At 39.0% G+C, this 18,850-nt stretch overlaps 2 protein-coding genes across 3 annotated transcripts in view; one reads left to right on the forward strand and one right to left on the reverse strand.

The window, feature by feature from the left end:
- Positions 1 to 5,327, forward strand: part of phkg2 (phosphorylase kinase, gamma 2 (testis)) — a 28,448-nt gene extending 23,121 nt beyond the window's left edge. Inside the window, exons 8-10 of the mRNA XM_036534996.1 lie at positions 162 to 315; positions 2,927 to 3,052; positions 4,454 to 5,327. Coding sequence (XP_036390889.1) covers positions 162 to 315; positions 2,927 to 3,052; positions 4,454 to 4,699 — 526 coding nt within the window. The 3' untranslated portion in view covers positions 4,700 to 5,327. The remainder of the gene's footprint in view (positions 1 to 161; positions 316 to 2,926; positions 3,053 to 4,453) is intronic.
- Positions 5,328 to 10,378: 5,051 nt separating this feature from the next.
- ccdc189 (coiled-coil domain containing 189) lies at positions 10,379 to 12,904 on the reverse strand. 2 transcript variants are annotated; one of them, XM_036548225.1, is made up of 8 exons: positions 12,620 to 12,904; positions 12,418 to 12,446; positions 12,256 to 12,321; positions 11,931 to 12,094; positions 11,644 to 11,714; positions 11,359 to 11,475; positions 11,135 to 11,219; positions 10,379 to 10,765 (listed from the first exon to the last, which is right to left on the reverse strand). In XM_036548225.1, the coding sequence occupies exons 1-7, from the start codon at positions 12,620 to 12,622 to the stop codon at positions 11,136 to 11,138; spliced, it is 534 nt and encodes a 177-aa protein (XP_036404118.1). In that variant the 5' UTR covers positions 12,623 to 12,904; the 3' UTR covers positions 10,379 to 10,765; position 11,135. The 2 variants fall into 2 exon arrangements, with proteins under 2 accessions (XP_036404118.1, XP_036404110.1); XM_036548217.1 differs by having other exon boundaries at positions 12,602 to 12,904.
- Between the last annotated feature and the right edge of the window lie 5,946 nt (positions 12,905 to 18,850).

Below are 18,850 nucleotides of genomic sequence, written 5' to 3' on the forward strand. Positions count from 1 at the left end.
CCATCTGCTTAATGAAAATAATGTAATGTAAAGTATATTTCACTTACTCTCCTCTATTCCATCATTGCCTTTGTATGGTGGTTTCTCTGCCACTGTATTTCTCCTGTTACCTCTGTCATATCTTGTCGCCTTTGTTTCACTTCTTTACCTTTTTTTTTAAGTTGGGCATGTGGGGTGATCCTGTTCACCTTGCTGGCTGGGTCCCCACCCTTTTGGCATCGCAAGCAACTACTGATGCTGAGGATGATAATGGAGGGGCGTTACCAATTCAGTGGCCCGGAGTGGGACGATAGGTCTGATACTGTCAAGGACCTGGTGAGGCCCTCTGTACATTTTTTCTCTTTAATCAAGGTGATGTGTGTAATGCTGTACCAGTGGTTATTTTCTATACCTTAGTGTGACATTCCCTGCATTATGCAGGGTAAATTTATGACTAATTACAGTTCAGGGTTCCTGCAACACAATGATGTCACAATGTAAAAATGACTGACTACATCTACTGACTTTGTTGTGGCAAAGTTGGTAAGGTATTTTAAAAGGTGATTTGATTGAGTCAGGCTAATAACTTTGACCTAGCAAGCTGGCTGGTTTGCCAGCTTTGAGTAACTAAAGGGTAGAACCCTGTTTAGGGTTGTTTAATCCATTAGCTAACCATTCAAATTAGCAAGGTGACTACAGTGGATTTAGAAGGCCTACACACCCTTTCAAAATTTCTTTTTTTTGGTGTCTTAAAGGCTGAAATCAGGTGGTATAAAAATGGAATGTCTTGGGTGCTTAGGCCTGCACACCCTTAAATTAATGCTTAGTGGAATTCACCTTTTGCTTTGATAACTGCAGTGAGTCTGTTTGGATAAGTCTCCACCAACTTCTCACTTCTAGATTTTGCAATGTTCTCCCATTCTTCTTTGCAGTAGAGTTCGAGTTCACTTAGATTGAGAGGGGACCGCTTATGAACATCTCTCTTCAGGTCAGTCCAAAGATTTTCAATAGGGTTGAAGTCAGAGCTCTGACTGGGCCATTTCAGGACATTGATCTTCCTTTTTCCAGCTATTCCACTGTGGATTTGCCTCTGTGCTTTGAGTCACTGTAATGCTGAAAGGTGACATACTTCCCCATGTATAACTATAACTATAAAGCAGGTTTTTGGTATTTTGCACTATTGACCAGAACTGCTGTCCATGCTGAAGAGAAACAGCCTGCTAACGTGAAGCTGCCATCACCATGCATGACAGTAGGGACTGTGTACTCAGGCTGATGGCCTGCGTTGGCTTTGCGCCAAACATGTCATTTGGAATGAAGGCCAAAAAGTTATACTTTAGTCTCGTCACACTACAACACCTTTTTCCACATGGGAACAAGAGATCCAGAGTGTCTTTTTGCTTGGTTCAGATAAGCTGGATGCCGTTCTTTGCGAGATGTGGCTTCCATCTTGCCACTCTACCCCACAATTCAGAATTTTGGAGAACACATGAAATTGTTGCATATGGTGGCCAGTCCTTGCCATGAAGTCCTGCAGCTCTTTTAATGTTGTTGGCCTCTTGGTGACCTCCTTAAGGAGTTTCCTCCTTGCACAGTTATCCTTCTTGGTAGGATGGCCTGATACACGTAAGGTCCAGGTGGTGCCATATTTAATTCATTTCTTGATTGTGGTTTTTATTGACATATTTAAAGCCTTTGATATCTTTTTGTAATCTTCTCATGATCTGTACCTTTCAAGAATTTGATCCTGGAGATGTTTTGGTTCCTCCCTGTTGCCCATGGTTGTTTCCGTACACTGGCATGCGCTATCCCTTCAGTTTGTCACAGGTGAAGTTAATTAGCTTTGGGCAAAATTTGGATGGTGAATGGTTACACCTTAGCACTATCACAACTCCCATCATAAAGGGTGTGTAAACTAATGCAACCAATGTGTTTTCATTTTTCTGTTTTACATTAATATTCACAAATGTGTTGCTTTTCTGTTTACTTTGATATTGTGGGTTACCATGTCTAAATGAAAGTGGGGGAAAAATCTGATTTAATAAGTTTTCATTTCAGGCCTCAAGACAATAGAAACAAGAAATTTTAAAGGGTGTGTAGACTTTCCAGATCCACTCCATTAAATTTATGTGGATCACTGCACCTTGTGTGAATGTTTAGCTAGTGGATTTGGAAAAAATGGGATATGCCCTCCTCCCCTATCACTGTATATTCCACAATAACACACTGAATAAACATGAAAAAATTCAGACTGAGCTCTACAGCAAAGGCTTGCATCTGAGCCATGTCGTTAGCTGACAATGGCCAAGGGTCCAGAGTGTTGGAACATAATTAGCTTCATTCCACCAGGGTGGAGGGGGTTATCTCAGTCAGGATCCCCTTGCCACATTACTTACATTACATTATACATTATACATTATTAGAAACTTCCACCGACTTGTCAAGCACCTGTAAGTTGCTCAGATAATGTTGAAGTGAGATGCACTTATCTTCCAGTCAATGTTCACTCTTCAGCTGTTCACTGTGGAATCTGTACTGTGAAAAATAGCTGTTTTCTGCAGTAATCACAGAATTGTATTCCTTGTATTTCAGTACTCCTGCACAAGTAAAGAGGATGTTGCAGTGAAGCAAATCTAAAGTTAGGGAGAAAATAAGGTGGAGGAAAAGATAAAAATGATTATGAATGTAAATTAGTACATTAAGTAATGTGAAAATAAGGATCACTTTTATACAAAAGTATATAAGGATAAATTAAGATAAGTTAATTATTCTACTTCCCAATGTGACTTATATTATTTTAAGGTACGCATGAAAAGTGTTAAGCATCAGAATAGTTGTTTATTTAAAAATGTAGTTTTGAAAATGTATCTATAGGCTGGTAGACATGCCACTAATTTCCTGGCCCCTGGCCTTTCCCCTCTCCTTTCCTGTCTCCCCATTCTCTCAGATCTCCAGGCTGCTTGTGGTGGAGCCATCCGTCCGACTCACAGCTGAGCAGGCTCTGGGTCATCCTTTCTTTCGCCAGTACCAAAGACAGGACATACACCACTTTAGCCCCCACAAGTCATTTAGGGTGAGTTTATCCTATCAGGACAGGGCAATTCAACTCTGGTTCTGTATGGTCCAATTACCTTTCCAGCTGTCTTAAACCACTAAAATCTCAGTTTAAAAACTGAAGTGGGAAGGTAAATTGGTTAATCCAGACAATGTCCTTTGAATTATAGTTGTAGTTAATTTGTTGCCTTTTTCACTTTTATGTTAGTTTTCCTTAAAGCACATGAGCATGTACTGAGACCTGAACAGCTTCTCAGTTCAAGTAAGCGAATCGACACGTCCATACTTCACGCAACATCACACAAATGCAATATTTACTGTATTTGCTGACACATCTGAGACACAGTAAAACGATTAAATGAAACGATTGTTCACATTAATTTGAGCCTTGAAATCTAGCTGCAACATTTGTCACAGTATTTGTTCATGTCTATTTAAAACATGCTGGAATCACTGTAATCCCAAAAACTGTTTCATGATTACGTATGACAGTTAATTTCAGACAATAATATTCAATTTGAGTTAGGGATGTAGTGATACTCAGTTCATGGTTCAGTTAGAGACTGATTTCACAGATCAAAAAACAGAAATGCAGCTTCATTGGGTTTGTATGACACTTGTCTGGTTCTTTCAGCTATAAGGCCAATGTAAAAATAATTTCAAATTTTCTTAAGAGAATGGAGTCTGACTACACTACATGTTTTGGCAAGACCAATAAAACCAGCCATAGCAATCAGTACTCTGCAAATGGCTGTACTGCAAATTATTTGTTTATTATTTTGCCTAATGTTTTTGTTGTGCCCTTTGTCTAATCCATGAAGACCTCACTGTCACCTTTCTTTCTTTATTGTTCATGCCTGGATGTGCTATCAATAAGTAGCAACCACCGTAATTCTGGAGTATTTTTAAGATATAAGCCCCCGTGAATGTATTCTGTTAATTTTGCAACATATCAACTTATTATTACATTTAGGTATGTTGTTACGTCCTCTAAATTAAGAGGGATCTGCTACAGTAGCCTATATTTTTCCAGAGGTCATTTTATACAATAACGGCAGCGCAAGGGAAAAACGTCACAAAAGCCCATTACCATAGAGCCTAATTAGATGCTGTAGAGTGATGTTTCCACTGCCACCTAAAACATGACAAATTAAATTGGTGCATCCATATAAGGGGTTAACTGCCTAGCTTGAATGTAAAACCGCAAACCAGCACTGTGGTCCTCCAGAACCAAGGTCGAATGTCCGTGGGGGTAGTGTCTGCCAGTCTATAAATACTGTATATACAAGTATATAATGTAGTATTTATATGCTAACAGACACTGCACTGAGAGTACTCATAACTTCTTGTCATTGTTCATGTATGTAAGTACCAAGTCAGGGATGTTGTACACATGTTTACAATGATCTTTTTCCTCTAGGTTCTTATCTTGACAGTCCTGGCTTGTATTAGAGTTTTCAGCCGGTACCGCCGGGCTAGGCCACTAACACGACAACTGTTGACCAGGGACCCCTATTCCCTGCGTGGAGTACGCAAACTCATCGACGGTTGCGCCTTCCGGATTTATGGCCACTGGGTCAAAAAGGGAGAGCAGCAGAACCGGGCTGCCTTGTTTCAGAACTCTCCCAAAATCATTCTGGTTGGCCTTGAAGAGGTTGTCACTTAAATTACACTTTGTTCAAGTGCTTGTATAACATGTATATTGTAGTATTTGTTTAATAACTTTGACAAATATAGCATTTAGCGGTCTAGCAAATTTTGATACAGAATTTTAACTGCTATTCTCTTTGTGTGTGAAAAAGGGTATGTGAGTCCCACAAACTGTCATCATAGTTCAGCACTGTTATCAAATAGTCTGTCCTCCCCATATTTCTGAACTGAGCCAAGGAAAGTGTAATTTGCTTGCTTCACCTATTTCTGTTCTGCAGTCTAACATATTTTCAAAATTACCTGTGAAATACGGTGCAAGATGTAGCACAAAAAATCCTGCAGCTGCATTTCCTGAGTACAACCAGCTGATAAAATAATTTTCATCTACCTGAAATTTCTTCTGTTCTCACTACGGGCACAAGTTTGAACAGAAGTGGAAGAAAGTTGTGGAGCTAGAATTTGAACTAAAAGGTGGTTCACACCAGTTCACACCTGGATGGTGCTGATGCATGCTTGACAAAGGTACTTGAAACTTGTCCGTTAAGGCATCTGGATATTTCTTGAAGGATATGATAAAAGTCTTAGTTAAATTCTGACAGTTTGCCTAAATATCCTAAGCAAATAAGAGGTTAAAATCTTTCTGAGTTGGGACCTGTGCTTCTTTAATTACGGAAGTGCATCATAACATTAACACTTCAATCTTCATGAATACTCACATGTTCATTGTGTTTTGAAATTTGAATTTGCTGTTAAAATATGTATTATGTTGGATGGTCTGACAAGCTAGTTGATAGTTGACTGTGGGAATTACCAGAATCGTTTCTGTTGCCTCTTCATCTTTCTGATTGACCTCTATAGTTATGGACTTGTAGTGTTTGTAGTTAAGCTGAGCAAATGGTTATCGAAATCTGCTGTTTGATGTCCTGGATCCAAGGTTGGAAATTCAAGTGATTGATGTTTCCTGCAGGTTTTTCAAATTCACTTCAGCTGTTAACAAATTATAAATTTAAAGCAGAAACCAAAAGATGAATACTTGAAAAAAATTTCAAACTTCAGTTTCCTTGTCTGTCCTGAAAAGGTGATATCATTCTGAAGTGTTTTTATTTTGGAGACAAGATTTCTGTTTGAGTCAATTTAGGGAATGCATGTGTTAGCGAAGCTCTCTTAGATGTCTTCTGTATATTCTCCAGTGTATAAAACAGAATGGTGCTGTTACTCTGTGTTGGAATATATTCCAAAGAGACATTTGAAGACATAATAGATTGACAAAATGTCTCTTGTTTCAGTATATTAATTTTTTTGTCAAGGGAGGGGCATCATTGGCTGCCCTGTTATGACTATATTCTGTTCTTTATATTGCAAATAAAGGGCCTTAATTTCATGCTGGTGCAAGCAAGTTGTTAAATTCATGTAGCAAACCCCTGTGTTGTGCAAGAAATGCCTTATGTGTTCTCCAAAAATCACTGCTTACACTGTGTGGGAGATGAGGGGGTGGCCAGTGCAAACAGAGGCGTTGTCTGATGAAAAGTTGTATTTTCATACAAGTTTTGCGCTGAGGGCATAACACCACACAACCAACAAACCAAGTCCAACATTTCAGTGCAAAAATGACAGTGCAGCGTGTTTTTGTGTGTAAAACTAGGGGCACACACCCTATGGTCCATCAAAAACCAGTGGTGGCGGACTATCACCTCTTCTCACCAGAATGTGTTCCCCCTTCAGTCTGTAGTCATCCATTGGCGACAGCCATTGGTCCCAATTAAAAATGTAGAATTGGCAGTAGATGTAAAATCAGAAGTAGATGAAAGCATTTCCCCCCCGAGCAAATCGTTGTGGAGGCAGCATCTTTATTAATGAACAGAAACGAGCAAGAATGGGAAGGAAGACTCAAAATCGAAGAATAAACTTTTTAAAACTGCAGTTATGGCGGTGATGTGCAGAGACAAGAGCAAGGACCAATTAATCAGCTTGGTTGAGGAGAGGCGACTGTCCATTACACTACTGTTATGGTACAGAAAACTCATTAAATCCAATTTCTGGCAGGATATTGTGGACCAACTAGGTGGTGTTTAGCTAGCTGAACTATTTGTATCATGTTACGTTATTCAGTTAAACATTAACTGGACAGAGATAACGTAATTGTTTCTGATAGAAAGTATAGCCAGCATGGGCTGCTTATTAGCAAGCTAACAGACACTGCTGCCCTCTGAGTCTTGTTTGTTCTTCGCATGAAGATTCTGCTAATGAGCATACTCTCTGAAAATAACATTAGCTTGCAAGTTTAAGTGATGTAGGTGTCAAGTTAGCAGCTTAGAAAGTGAGCTATCCTGCAAGTCAACTGCTGAAAAGTGGAATTGTCTGGCTAGCTAGTGATATAAGTTGTCCACAGACTGAACAAGGTTTGACTGTTTTGAGCCTAGTTAAGAAGTTTGCTTCTATTTGAGAATAAAACATTATGGTTTCTATGTTTGTAGTGGATGCATGTAATCTCTTATTCTGCTTCAACCTGGGTTTTGGATATTTCAATCCCTGTTATTTTTTATTTATTTATTTTTGTATTTTGTTCCATTTAAATCTGACTGTGAATCTGTAAATTTACAGAATTCCCCTGTTTACACAGGGCCATTCCAATCCTGGGTCTGCTGATCAGATTGCAAAATGAACACAAAAGATGATATATTTATAGAGAGGGAGAGAGAGAGAGTTACATACAATATAGCAGTGGCATACAGAAAATGCAGTTAGCCCATATGTTTTGCAATAGTTGCATTCACATTTGCATGCATTCACATTTTTCTATGTGTCATTTAATATATGATGCTGCATAAAAATAGATACTGCAAACTATCACCTTCCCTATGAAAAACTCTGTTTGCAATATAACCAGTGAACTGTGGTTTTATTGGTTGTATTTCCTTTGCTTGCTAATATGAAGATCTGACAGAGATGACGACAATGTCTGGTGGTCATTGGACAAGAATACATCAACAGAGGACAAACTTAGAGTAGTCATACACATACATTTTTTTTAATTGTTTTGCAGGGTAAACCAAGAAAAAAAACACAGTAGAACTAATTAGATATCCCTGTACAGCTTAAAACCAAAGACTACTTCCACAGTGACCAGTGACTTAGTGGACAATCTTGGAGCTGTCTTGAAGAAGATGGAAAAAATAGCACACATAATGGCTGTGTCCATCTAGGTCTTCTCCCTACACATACCGTAGGCTGAGGCCCTGTTCATGCATTAACATGCGTCTTGGGTGATCCGATCACAAGTGGACAGCTCTAAGTATGTCAGTTGACACCTGGCATTAGAATGTGTCTCCACATGCGTCTCAAGTGACCACTTGTGATCGGATCTCACTTCCCCGCTCTACATGCAAATAAACACACATACCAAATGACCAATCACAACGAAGAGATGGATTACATGCTAAGAAGCCGGTTCTGGATTTTGTCCTTAAAATGAAAAGCTAAAATCATATTTTTAAAGAGGATTTATGATTTACTAATTTCTTAATTTTTGCCATTGCTATTTTTTGTCAACAAAAAGGTTGACAAAATAATAACAATGACGATAATGACGATAATATCAGTCGCTGCGCTGAACCAATGTTTGACCGGTCTAGCCACCGCTTTTTCTAAAAAAAAAAAAAAAAAAAAAAGCGGACAGTGTGTACATGCCCTTAGCCTACATGAATATTTGCGTTTGGGTCATTAACTGTCTGTTTACCTTTCAAATAGCCTACGTTCTACTACATCTCACGGTTTCATACAGCTGCCAGGATCATGGTGTCCCAGACACCAATAGCCTATTTAACAATAGAACCGCAGCGGATTAACGCGGGAGTGTGTCAAAGTGACTCTTTTATTTTAAATGGAAAAAAAAGTCATGTATGTGTATTTAATTTTGAAAATCGGTATGGGGTTAAGTTAAGGCAGGTCTTTAAAAATCATAAGGATACTTGAACTTTGTGTGTTAGTATAACAATGTGTTTTCATCTTATTTTGCATGACAGTGCCACGAATAGACTTGCTTCAGAAAAGATTAATCACTGTCAGTAAATCCAAGGTGTAACTTCATTGAAAAGACACGATACTAAGCTTTATCTACATAGGCCCTACATAAATCTTTGCTGACCTGACAGCGATCTTGATTGCAATCTTGCAATCTCAACTATTTCTATTACTCTCATAATTTGGGGGTTTTGTTTATAAATGTATATTTTGATGTTAATCTAACGTCGGCTTGTGTGTAGACTAAAGCTGTATGTGCGCGCGTCCGCCTAGACGTGCTTAATTGATTAGACTACTTCAATACACCGTCATAGCAATGGAGAACTTTAATCCTTGTAAGTAGGTGGTCCTTCAGTGTGGCCCAGTGTAACGGGTGTGGGTCGGCGAGCGAGCGAGTTTCAAACTGAAGTTCTCACTGCTCGCTGCCAACCCCTTATAGCCAGCGTCGTTGCCAGTTGAGCTAAAGGCAAACTGCCCCTAGCCTGTCGGCAACAACACTACTTAACCAGGTCTCGGGGGGGTGACGTAGCCGCTGCAACCGGTCAGCTACCTGCTACCCGCTACCTAAGGCTTTACACAGGACTCACACGAGGTAATCACTTCAGCTCTGCTACACCAGCACACATTTACGTTCACACTACTAAAAGAATGTGGCCATATGCGGCCTAGACCACCTCCGAATGTGGTCTGAGCGATCGGATCTCAGTGTGTCCTCAATGCATCTTGGGTGCATTCACACCTGCACTTAGAGCTGTCCACTTGTGATCGGATCACCCAAGACGCATGTTAATGCCAGGTGTGAACAGGGTCTGAGTATTACTACAGACCTGATGAAGGCAACACGCAAGACGGGTAGACTGAACCTATCTTGGGCAGTAGGGAGAAACGTTTTGTAAGATTTTACAATTTACTTTATGTTATGTTGAAGTCGCTTTACTTTTATGTTAAACACAATGGGTTTTAACAGAAATAAATACAAAGACCTACATTATACACGCGCACACACACAGGCACATACACATGTAAAATATGAACAGAAAATAGTTATTGACATAAAACTTTATTTTCCAGCGTGTGTAAAACAGTAATTAATGCTTTATTAATGATTTAATAGAATCAACCAAAGTCTTACATTTTTCAAATTTTCCCACGATTATGGATGAAAAAAGGATTTTGAATGCATGTTGCATCATGTTTATACCCTTGTGAAACTGGCAGTGATGGAATAACACAATATAGTTCCTTTAGACTGAGATCAACTTCAAGTAAAATTTGGTTGCCAACTTAAATGCCAAATTTTGACACCCATGGTTCACATGTTTTAACTTATAGTACCTATATCCTATATATATATAAAATATAATTATAATTTATGGGTACTATGTATAAAAAGTGCTGTAATTCTTAACAGTTTATATGATATTTTTGTTAAACCCCTTGAATTAAATCTGAAAGTCTGCACTTCAATCACATCTTGATTGGTTTATTTCAAATCCATTGTGGTGGCATACAGCCAAAATCATGAAAATTGTGTCACTGTCCAAATACTTACAGACATAACTGTATATGTGTATGTATATGTATATGTGTAGTGGTGTGGAAAAGGTAATTGCCCCCTTTCTTCTGAAATAAATAACTCAACAAAATTTTAGTTGATAATTAAATTCAGATGACTGAACACAGCCAGGCTTGATTGCAATCAGCCCTGTTGAGTTTAAATGGCATATACAGTATGTAGGACCTTACCATGAGAGAGAAGTAGTCACCACAAAGCTTCTACAGGCACACAATGCCTGGATTTTTTGGTGCCTTGGGACCTGGACGACTTGCCATCATTGAAGGAAGCATGAATTCTGCTATGTAGGCTACCAGACAATTCTTAAGGAGAATGTCCATCTATGCATGAGCTGAAGCTAAAGTGTGATTGGGTGATGCAGCAGGACAATGATCCAAAACACTGAAGCAAGTCCACATCTGAATGGCTAAAAAGAAGCAAAAAAAAAGTTTTGAAGTGGCCTAGCAAAGTCCTGACTTGAATCCAATAGAGATGATGTGGCAGGACCTGAAAAGAGCAGTTTAGTTTAGTTTGCGTTTAGTTGCAGTTATTGCTGCTAAGGGTTGTCCAACCAGATACTAAGTTTAAAGGGGCATTTACTTTTTCACAGGGGTGATATGGGTGTATGTTATTTTCCCTGAAGGAACAAAATAAACATTAAAATACTGCATTTTGTGTTTACTCAGGTTCCCTTTGTGCATCACATTTTGTTTGAAGGGGCAAACTAGCTGACAAATTTGTAATGACAATGGGACAAAAATGTTTAATATAACCTTTAGTATTGTTCAGAATGTTCACTCTTTTGAACAATTTTGTACAATTACGCGACTATCCATTTATATTCCATCCAGTACTAAAATTACTCAAACTACCCACCCTATTCCGTGCCTGAAGACACACAATCCTCAGTGTGTAAGTCACAAGGTGTTCCAAAATAGGACAAAGATAATTCTAATCGCACCTGCGAAAGGGAGGCGAGATGGAGTGACTTACATTTTATAAAGCACGGCTACTAAGCAAACCAACATACTAAATGACAAACAGAAGTAAGTAGAATTTCCATGACAACAGAAGACAAACACATATGTTTGCATAATCACCTGGTCAGTGAAGACATACTTGTATAGTGTATAGTGTCGGAAGTAGGTTTTTACAAAGTACTGTGAAATCTGAGTCACCTGCTCTGAGCTGAACAGGTCAACACCAAATGGAGGTCTCTGGGGAAGAGGGAATCATAGACATAGGTAAGACATAGTGACACAGTCACACTATTAATATTGCAATAAAGCATGCAGTGTAGCAAACTAAATATATACAGTTATTCCATATATTGTTAAACTCAGTCTGTGACAAAGACACACATAAAAACACATGCACACACAAACCCTGGCAGAGTGACAAAGCAGAACCTCGTTGCAGTAAGTGAAGATGTCATCAATGTTGATGAGGAAAGTCTCTGAAATGAGAAGAGGGATCAGCAACTTGACACTTACACTGATTTAGACACATTACAAATACAGACAATACACATTACAACAAAGATGCATAAAATTTAAATTCAAAGGCCATTTCTGTTAAACGTACTCCTGATGTATACAGTCTTATTCAGTCCATGCTTATTTTATCTTGTTCACGGGTAAAATGCCATATCACATGACTTATGTGTAGTCACCCATATTGTTTTCATGAATGGCCTTGACGATGGACAGAAGCACAGATGTCTGTTCTCTGTTGAATCCCCTCTGCCAGCAGAACAACAGCGTGTGGAAATACAGGTCCATGAGCACTCTTATCCTCGACTGGGTCATGTGAATACCCTGCACCCTACATAGTGCTCTGAAAGTATAAATATCAAATTGTTGTAATGTTAGAGCAATGTCTTAAGAATATCCCGTGTTAGATAGGATCACATTTTGTGATTCACCCATACTGCTTGTAATATTAATTCACCCAGAATATCACCATAAGGCAGCAAAGTGATGTATCAAGGCAGAGACCTCCCTAGTTCAGCTGTAGGCATAGCATTGCCAATTTCTTCCATATCCGTGTAACCGACGTCCGCCCTGCAGGCAAACACAACGCGTTCACATCACATCACAGCATTCAAACGATGAGAAATGCAGAGCGACAGCCAGATTTGCACATTTAATTTAACCTACCACAGTAACACCTTGGCCTTAAGAGATTCCTAAGTAACAGGAAAAAAAATACATATTAACAATTATTGACACTTCGACTTAATATTATTACGAATAAATATTATTACTACAAATCAATGTTTATTTTATATATACGGAGGCTATCATTTTAATTTAGACAAGAAAACAAACTTGCCGTTCTTACCGTGGCTTGCCGTCTTACCATTTTTTTCCGAAAGCACTCCTCAAAATTCTTTATTAATAACTTTTGAGGTTGTCTAACTTAAAACTTTCTCGCTAGAGTTAGCTAATGGTAACAGTATGGATGATGGTATTTAAATCGTGGGAATTCTAATTTCTGAAAAATGTCAACTGTCTTTCTAGGACCGTTGCTAAGGACAATTCATAACTGTTGTGTAGACTCAGTAAGGTCTTGTTTGGTTACTTGCTCGACAGCTAAGTGCCTTGACGACCAGTGTCTAGCCAACCACAATTTTCAACCGGGTTGAAAATGGGCTCCATGAAGCTGGCAACAATTACTTAGCTTCCGGTTCCGGTTTTTCAAAAGAGAAGTCCCGAGATCACGATTAAGTTCACGAGATCAATTTTTATAGTAAATAGGCTATTAAATGTAACTTGTAGGCCTAGTTAAATAACGTGAGAGATAAGCATTTGTAGATGGACGAATTATTTTAAAGCACTTATGATTTAGGAAAATTATTGTAATATGTGAGTATTTGGGTTAAATTATGAGAGCCCCCTTGAGAGGCAATTCATACTTGCCCTCACACACAGCATCATAATCTCTCACACACACCACTATACTCTTACACAAACACTACTATACCCTCTTACATGCACAATCATGCTGTCTTTTATTTATCTGACTGGCAGCGTTAGCGTCCAGCTTGAATGCCGCGAAAACAAAAAAACATATCTAAAATGGGAGAGAGCTGTTGTGCGACTGACTGTACAAATTGATTCAACAAGAAATCGGAGCTATCTTTTTACAGACTGCCGAAAGCTAAAGAAAAGAGAAGCAAATGGGTCGCTGACCATTTTATAAGGATAAGGATAAGAATGTTTTTATTGTCATTCTGGAACATGTTGTACATGAAAGGGAACGAAATTAGGTACTCAGGTCCCGGTTCAGGCAATAGCAATAGTAGTAGTAATAGTAATAAAATCAAGAAGAAAGCACACAAGAAAACACCACTGAAAATAAAGATAAGTAAATAAATATATAAATAGGCTAATAAGTATAAAGTGAGCAGAGTGTGAGGATAGGAATGTGTCAGGTATGTTGGATTTTTGGGTAAAATCATACCTTAAGTTATGTACAGTATTGACTACTAATCAATTAAATATGTAGCACCTTGCATTTATATTGTGTAACTGTAAAGTTGTTGTCACCATTTATTAAAAAAACATCCATGATAATGAGCCTTGTGTTCTACAAAGGGGGGGGGGGGGGGGGGGGGTGTCAGATGGTTAGATAGCCGCTAGCCAAGACAAACTCAGTTTTCCTCATAAGGGGGTACTCCACAAAGCAAGTTTAGACAGTTACTCAGATAACGTTAACCCCTTCGCACGTGACTTAATGGCGCATGCGCAGAGGTTATTTTCGGATTTGGACTTAGACTAAGAGATAGATGGCGGCGTTATTTTCGGACTTAGAGAAAGACATGGAAATGGCGGCGTCTGCTCTCCACGAAGGGGCAGAATTGGACTTTTACGAGTTACTTGTAAAGGCCGTGGGGGAGTGGGAGCAGGCGAATCATGTCAACCTGTACACCAGGTGCTCCAGGAGTATAGAGGCGGCAAAGAAACGGGCTGCTGAAAATTTCTAAATGCAATTTTGACTATGACTTTGCCCGGTTGACTTTAACTTTTTAGCTCACAGAGGTGAACATGTCATGGCCATTAGTCTGTCATCTACCCATGAAATTGACTACCGTAAACGCTTTTATTTTCGTATGTTCTAAATTTCGTGGTTTTGGCAAACAACACATTTAGTGGAGTTCTTAATTTCGTGATTGCGATGCATCTAAACATGAACAATGCCGACTTGGCTTTTCAAGTTGCACACCGGCCGTGGTTTCAAGATGATAAAGCGAAACTTTATTATTGTAGCTTCATGTCTATTGAAGCAAAAACTCATGTAGGCCTATGTCCACAGAATAACATGTTCTTGATTCTGTGGCAGTATGTTTTGTTATGGTAGAATTTCATTGGTAACGTACGATTTGGAAGGAGTAACTACTTTAACAACTTGATGAACTTGCTTATTATTACATTTCAACATGTTGAATAAAATTTTTTGTCCACTTCATGAATGGGTTTGTTAGGTGATTTTGTCCACACACAGACAGACACACACACAGACAAGACAGACGGACATACAGACAGAATGATTTAGAGATAGGCGCAGCCGCAGACGCAAACATGGCATAACTTTTCCCCCTCCCCAATGTAACGGCGCCGAAGGTGCGGCCTGTGTTTTATCTTTATTTTTCATATTTGTACACATAGCCATAGGAACAGTTGGAGGTTGTGAAGTGTCTCATAAACAATAATCAGCTATCACCTCTATTGTTCCCTCGGAATAAATCGTTCATTTCCGTCGTAAGAATAGTGAAAATATTTATTATTACGACAATGAACGGCAACCAAGTCCGAAAATAACCTCTGCGGAGGTAATTTCCGTACACGTCCGGGGTGCATTAAAGATGGCGACAACCCTGAGGAATGTCTGCCCTGCGCAAAAATCAAGGTGACCCCTAGCCCAGTAATACTAGGCCGGCTGGAGTTATGCTTGGTTAGTCCCCAGCTCCTGCTCGAGGTGGGCTAGGTGACCCCCCACAAGACACATAAAACAAATTGCCGTAAAAATAGGTGCGAACTTATTCTTACGACAGGACAATGTCTGCTATCGTCGTAAAAACCGACCGCATTTTATTCTTGCGACAACTTGGTATACATGTTCACGTCGTAAGAATAGTGAAAATTTTTATTATTACGACAATGAACGGCATCCGAGTCCGAAAATAACCTCTGCGCATGCGCCACCGGAAATCCAAATAATGCCGTAAGAATAGACTAAAATTAATTGTTACAACTCGTAAGAATAGCCACTTCCTATTTTTATTCTATGTAGCTTGCGTGTTACGTTACATGATTCGTTATGTTTTCATTAGCGTTATTAAGCTTCTCAGTTTTCAGTTAGCATTTGCTATATTTTATGTTAAAGCACTGTTTCCTCAAAGCTATGAATTTTTCCAATCTAGTTTTCTAATTGCACCGGTTTTAGCATACGCGCTAAACGGCTAATCACACCGGTGTGACTGTACCCGCAAAAGGGTTAAAAGTTTCTACAAATATGTTGAAATTTTGTTTATTATTAGCATCTTATGGGTGGCTAAATCACACTCCTAGGCTACCTTTGTAATCCTGCTTTGTGGAAGTAGGCCTACGCCCAAGCGTCAAGGCTTTTGTATGCCTTAAGGCTTTGCTTTGTGTATTTCCCCGGCGTCGAAAGGAGGTAGGCCTACATATATGTCAGGAAACCCGATTCCTGGCCGCATGTCAATGTCCATGGCCCACTGGTTCTTTGGTAAGTTGTAAGGATCACTGTCGAGTCCAACTGCCTTTCTCAAACAAATCAAAGCCGAAAGAGTCTACCGAGACCTAAGTGTTTGTAGCTCATATTACAGATAAAAACTGTACTGAGTCACTATTAATGTGTTTCATTGCTTATTAGAATATTATGTAACTTTAGCGAAGTATTCCCAGACACTGCAATGTATGTGAAATATTGCACAAAAAGTGTTTTCCGGCCACAACTAAGTGCTAGCTTTACGAACCCAACCCATTAAAAAAAAAAAAAAAAATACATGACAATTAAATACATTTTACAAATTAACATGGCACAGGCAAATACCGTAGGCCTACGTACATATCAAAATCTTCTCGACGTGATATTATTAGATCGTCAGAAATGCTTGCGCATAGGCTACTACTCTTACGCCTATTTTAAGTCATGGCACGGGAGGGGTTTAGGGTTGCCACCTGTCCCGGTTTTCCCGGGATTCTCCTCTTTTTTGAGCGACTGTCCTGGAAAATTAATATTCTTTCCCGGGACACGAATTGTCCTGTTTTTTGTGGAAATGTACTTCTAATTTAGAATAGTTTCGAATCAGAATCAGAATACCTGTATTGTCATTGCACATTGTTGTACAACGAAATAAAACCTAATTTGGTTTCCTTCTACTGCTGTACTGTTTTGTTCCTGGTTATGTTTGTACATCCAATCCTGTGTCCGTAAACGGGTAATACACAGCGACGATTGCCCATGTCTATACTTTTATTTGATAGTAGCAGAAATACGAAATCTTACCTTATTGCCTAGCAACTGCCCGGGCTGTAGTTCTGCCGCGCGTATCCACATCCACAACCCCACCGTGAGTTCAGGTGCTAGCTAGAGATAACGTTAGTTTGTATTATTATTAAGCCAGAGGAAGACAGGGTAGCAGTAGCGGATTTTAGCAGTGTATACCACTTCACGGCCACAGCTACTTATCTGGCAATAAAGTAAGTGCGAAAAAGAGGTGAGAAATGTCAGTGTTAGGTTGCCCAAATTCATTAAGTTAAATAGTTGTTTATAATCTATTATAATACATCTAATGTTTTCATTGTTAAAGGGAGTATACGTTTGGACATATGATTGGATTTTATTCTAGATTTTAATCAGACAGTATATGTTTACACGTTAAAGTAAAAAATCTATTTAATGTAGAAAGGGACAGCAGCAGACAAAGGAGTCCAGAGTGAGTGCAACTGCGTCAGGACAAATATAGGTAAGAGAGGCGATAGGGAGTCCTACAACGGTTAACATAGTATATTTGCAAATATGGTTTAACCCCCCCGCAAAAAAAAAAAAAAATTAATTAATTAATTAAAAATAAATAAAAAATTGTCCGAGTGTCCCGGTTTTTCACACATCAAAGGTGGCAAAGATCGGAGTGGATAACTAGTCATTATACATACACATAATGTCGAGGGTAATTGTAAGATCCGTCAAAAGATGAGGGAGACGCTATTTGTTAGCGAACCTTTACTGGACATCGTATGGAATACAGCATACATAACTTGAGCAAGTGGCACTCATGTTGGCTCGATTACACACTGCAACCTACTTCCTGCTCCGCGATAAGCGCGTGAGTCTCACTATGTGCGCGTGCAGATTAACATGAAAATCCAATACACTACAGTAATAATGTTAAATAACAAAACTTATCTAACACTCCAATTTTTTTTTTTAATTTTATTCAATTGTTTTTAGAAAAACAGACATGGATCAAGGTTTTGTCTCCATCATAAACTCTTGCTTTTAAAGTAGAATCCTGCATGTTGTCCATAACGGAAAATACTGCTGGAAATACACTGATTATGAAAAATAAAGGTAGCACTGCAGTAGGTCTCTCGTTTCATTGGATGAATGAGCGGAGCCGGGCGGTGCTTCTATATCTTGACTTACAGCATGGTTGATGTTGTAGAGAGCATGTATTGCTGGCTGCTCAACGATGTGATCACCATGAGGCATCGATCAGAATGCAGGCTCTTTTCCATCCCCGTTATTAATCTTCTCCACAACTTGAAAGAATGAATTTGTAAGTGTGTGAATTACGTGTTTATGTGTGTGTGTGTGTGTGGTCCTGTAACCGAACAGAAATGATACAGTGTATTAGCAATACAGTACGTATTCAATAGGTAACAATTAAACAGAGCTAACATGAATGACTGCGTTGCAACTGTAATTATATAAACTAGCTAGACTTCTAATATCGTCATGTTAAGCCAGGTAACATTATATTCAAGTATAATGTGCCAACTGGCTAATTATCGTTACCAGGGCTGTCAGCAGAATTTCATCATAGGGCACGGAAAGCTGACCACGCACGCATGCACACACACGTCGACAGGGAGCCGAGAGGGAGAAACATCATGCACTGATTAATGAATAATTAATCTGGCCTACCTATTTGAAGTTTACTCTCCTTCTCCCGGTCGCATCGAATTGTTTGAGCACTTCCTCACAGTCCTGACATTGACCAATAGCGTAATTGAAAAGCGTTTAACCGGAGGAGAATATACGAAGTGGACTTGCACATGTTGAATATCAGTAAACACTCAGAGGTGGTCACCATGTCATGCCCGGTACTTAATAAAGCCAGTGTATCACAGTTTGTTGTTTGTTTTATAGCTAATTTCCTCAGTGCATCGAGAGTTAACTGCAGGTGACTAGCAAGCTAACTTTAACTTGCAAGCTAGCTAATTGATGCACCTAGTTAGCAAGCTAATTTCTGCTTCGATAGGAATTGAAAAAAAGCACAATAAATGCCAAATAAATGCTCACGCTATTACAGTCATACAATACAATACTTTAATTCTGTCA

Source organism: Megalops cyprinoides, chromosome 1 (assembly GCF_013368585.1).
Source record: "Megalops cyprinoides isolate fMegCyp1 chromosome 1, fMegCyp1.pri, whole genome shotgun sequence".
In the NCBI taxonomy this organism is placed as follows: domain Eukaryota; kingdom Metazoa; phylum Chordata; class Actinopteri; order Elopiformes; family Megalopidae; genus Megalops; species Megalops cyprinoides.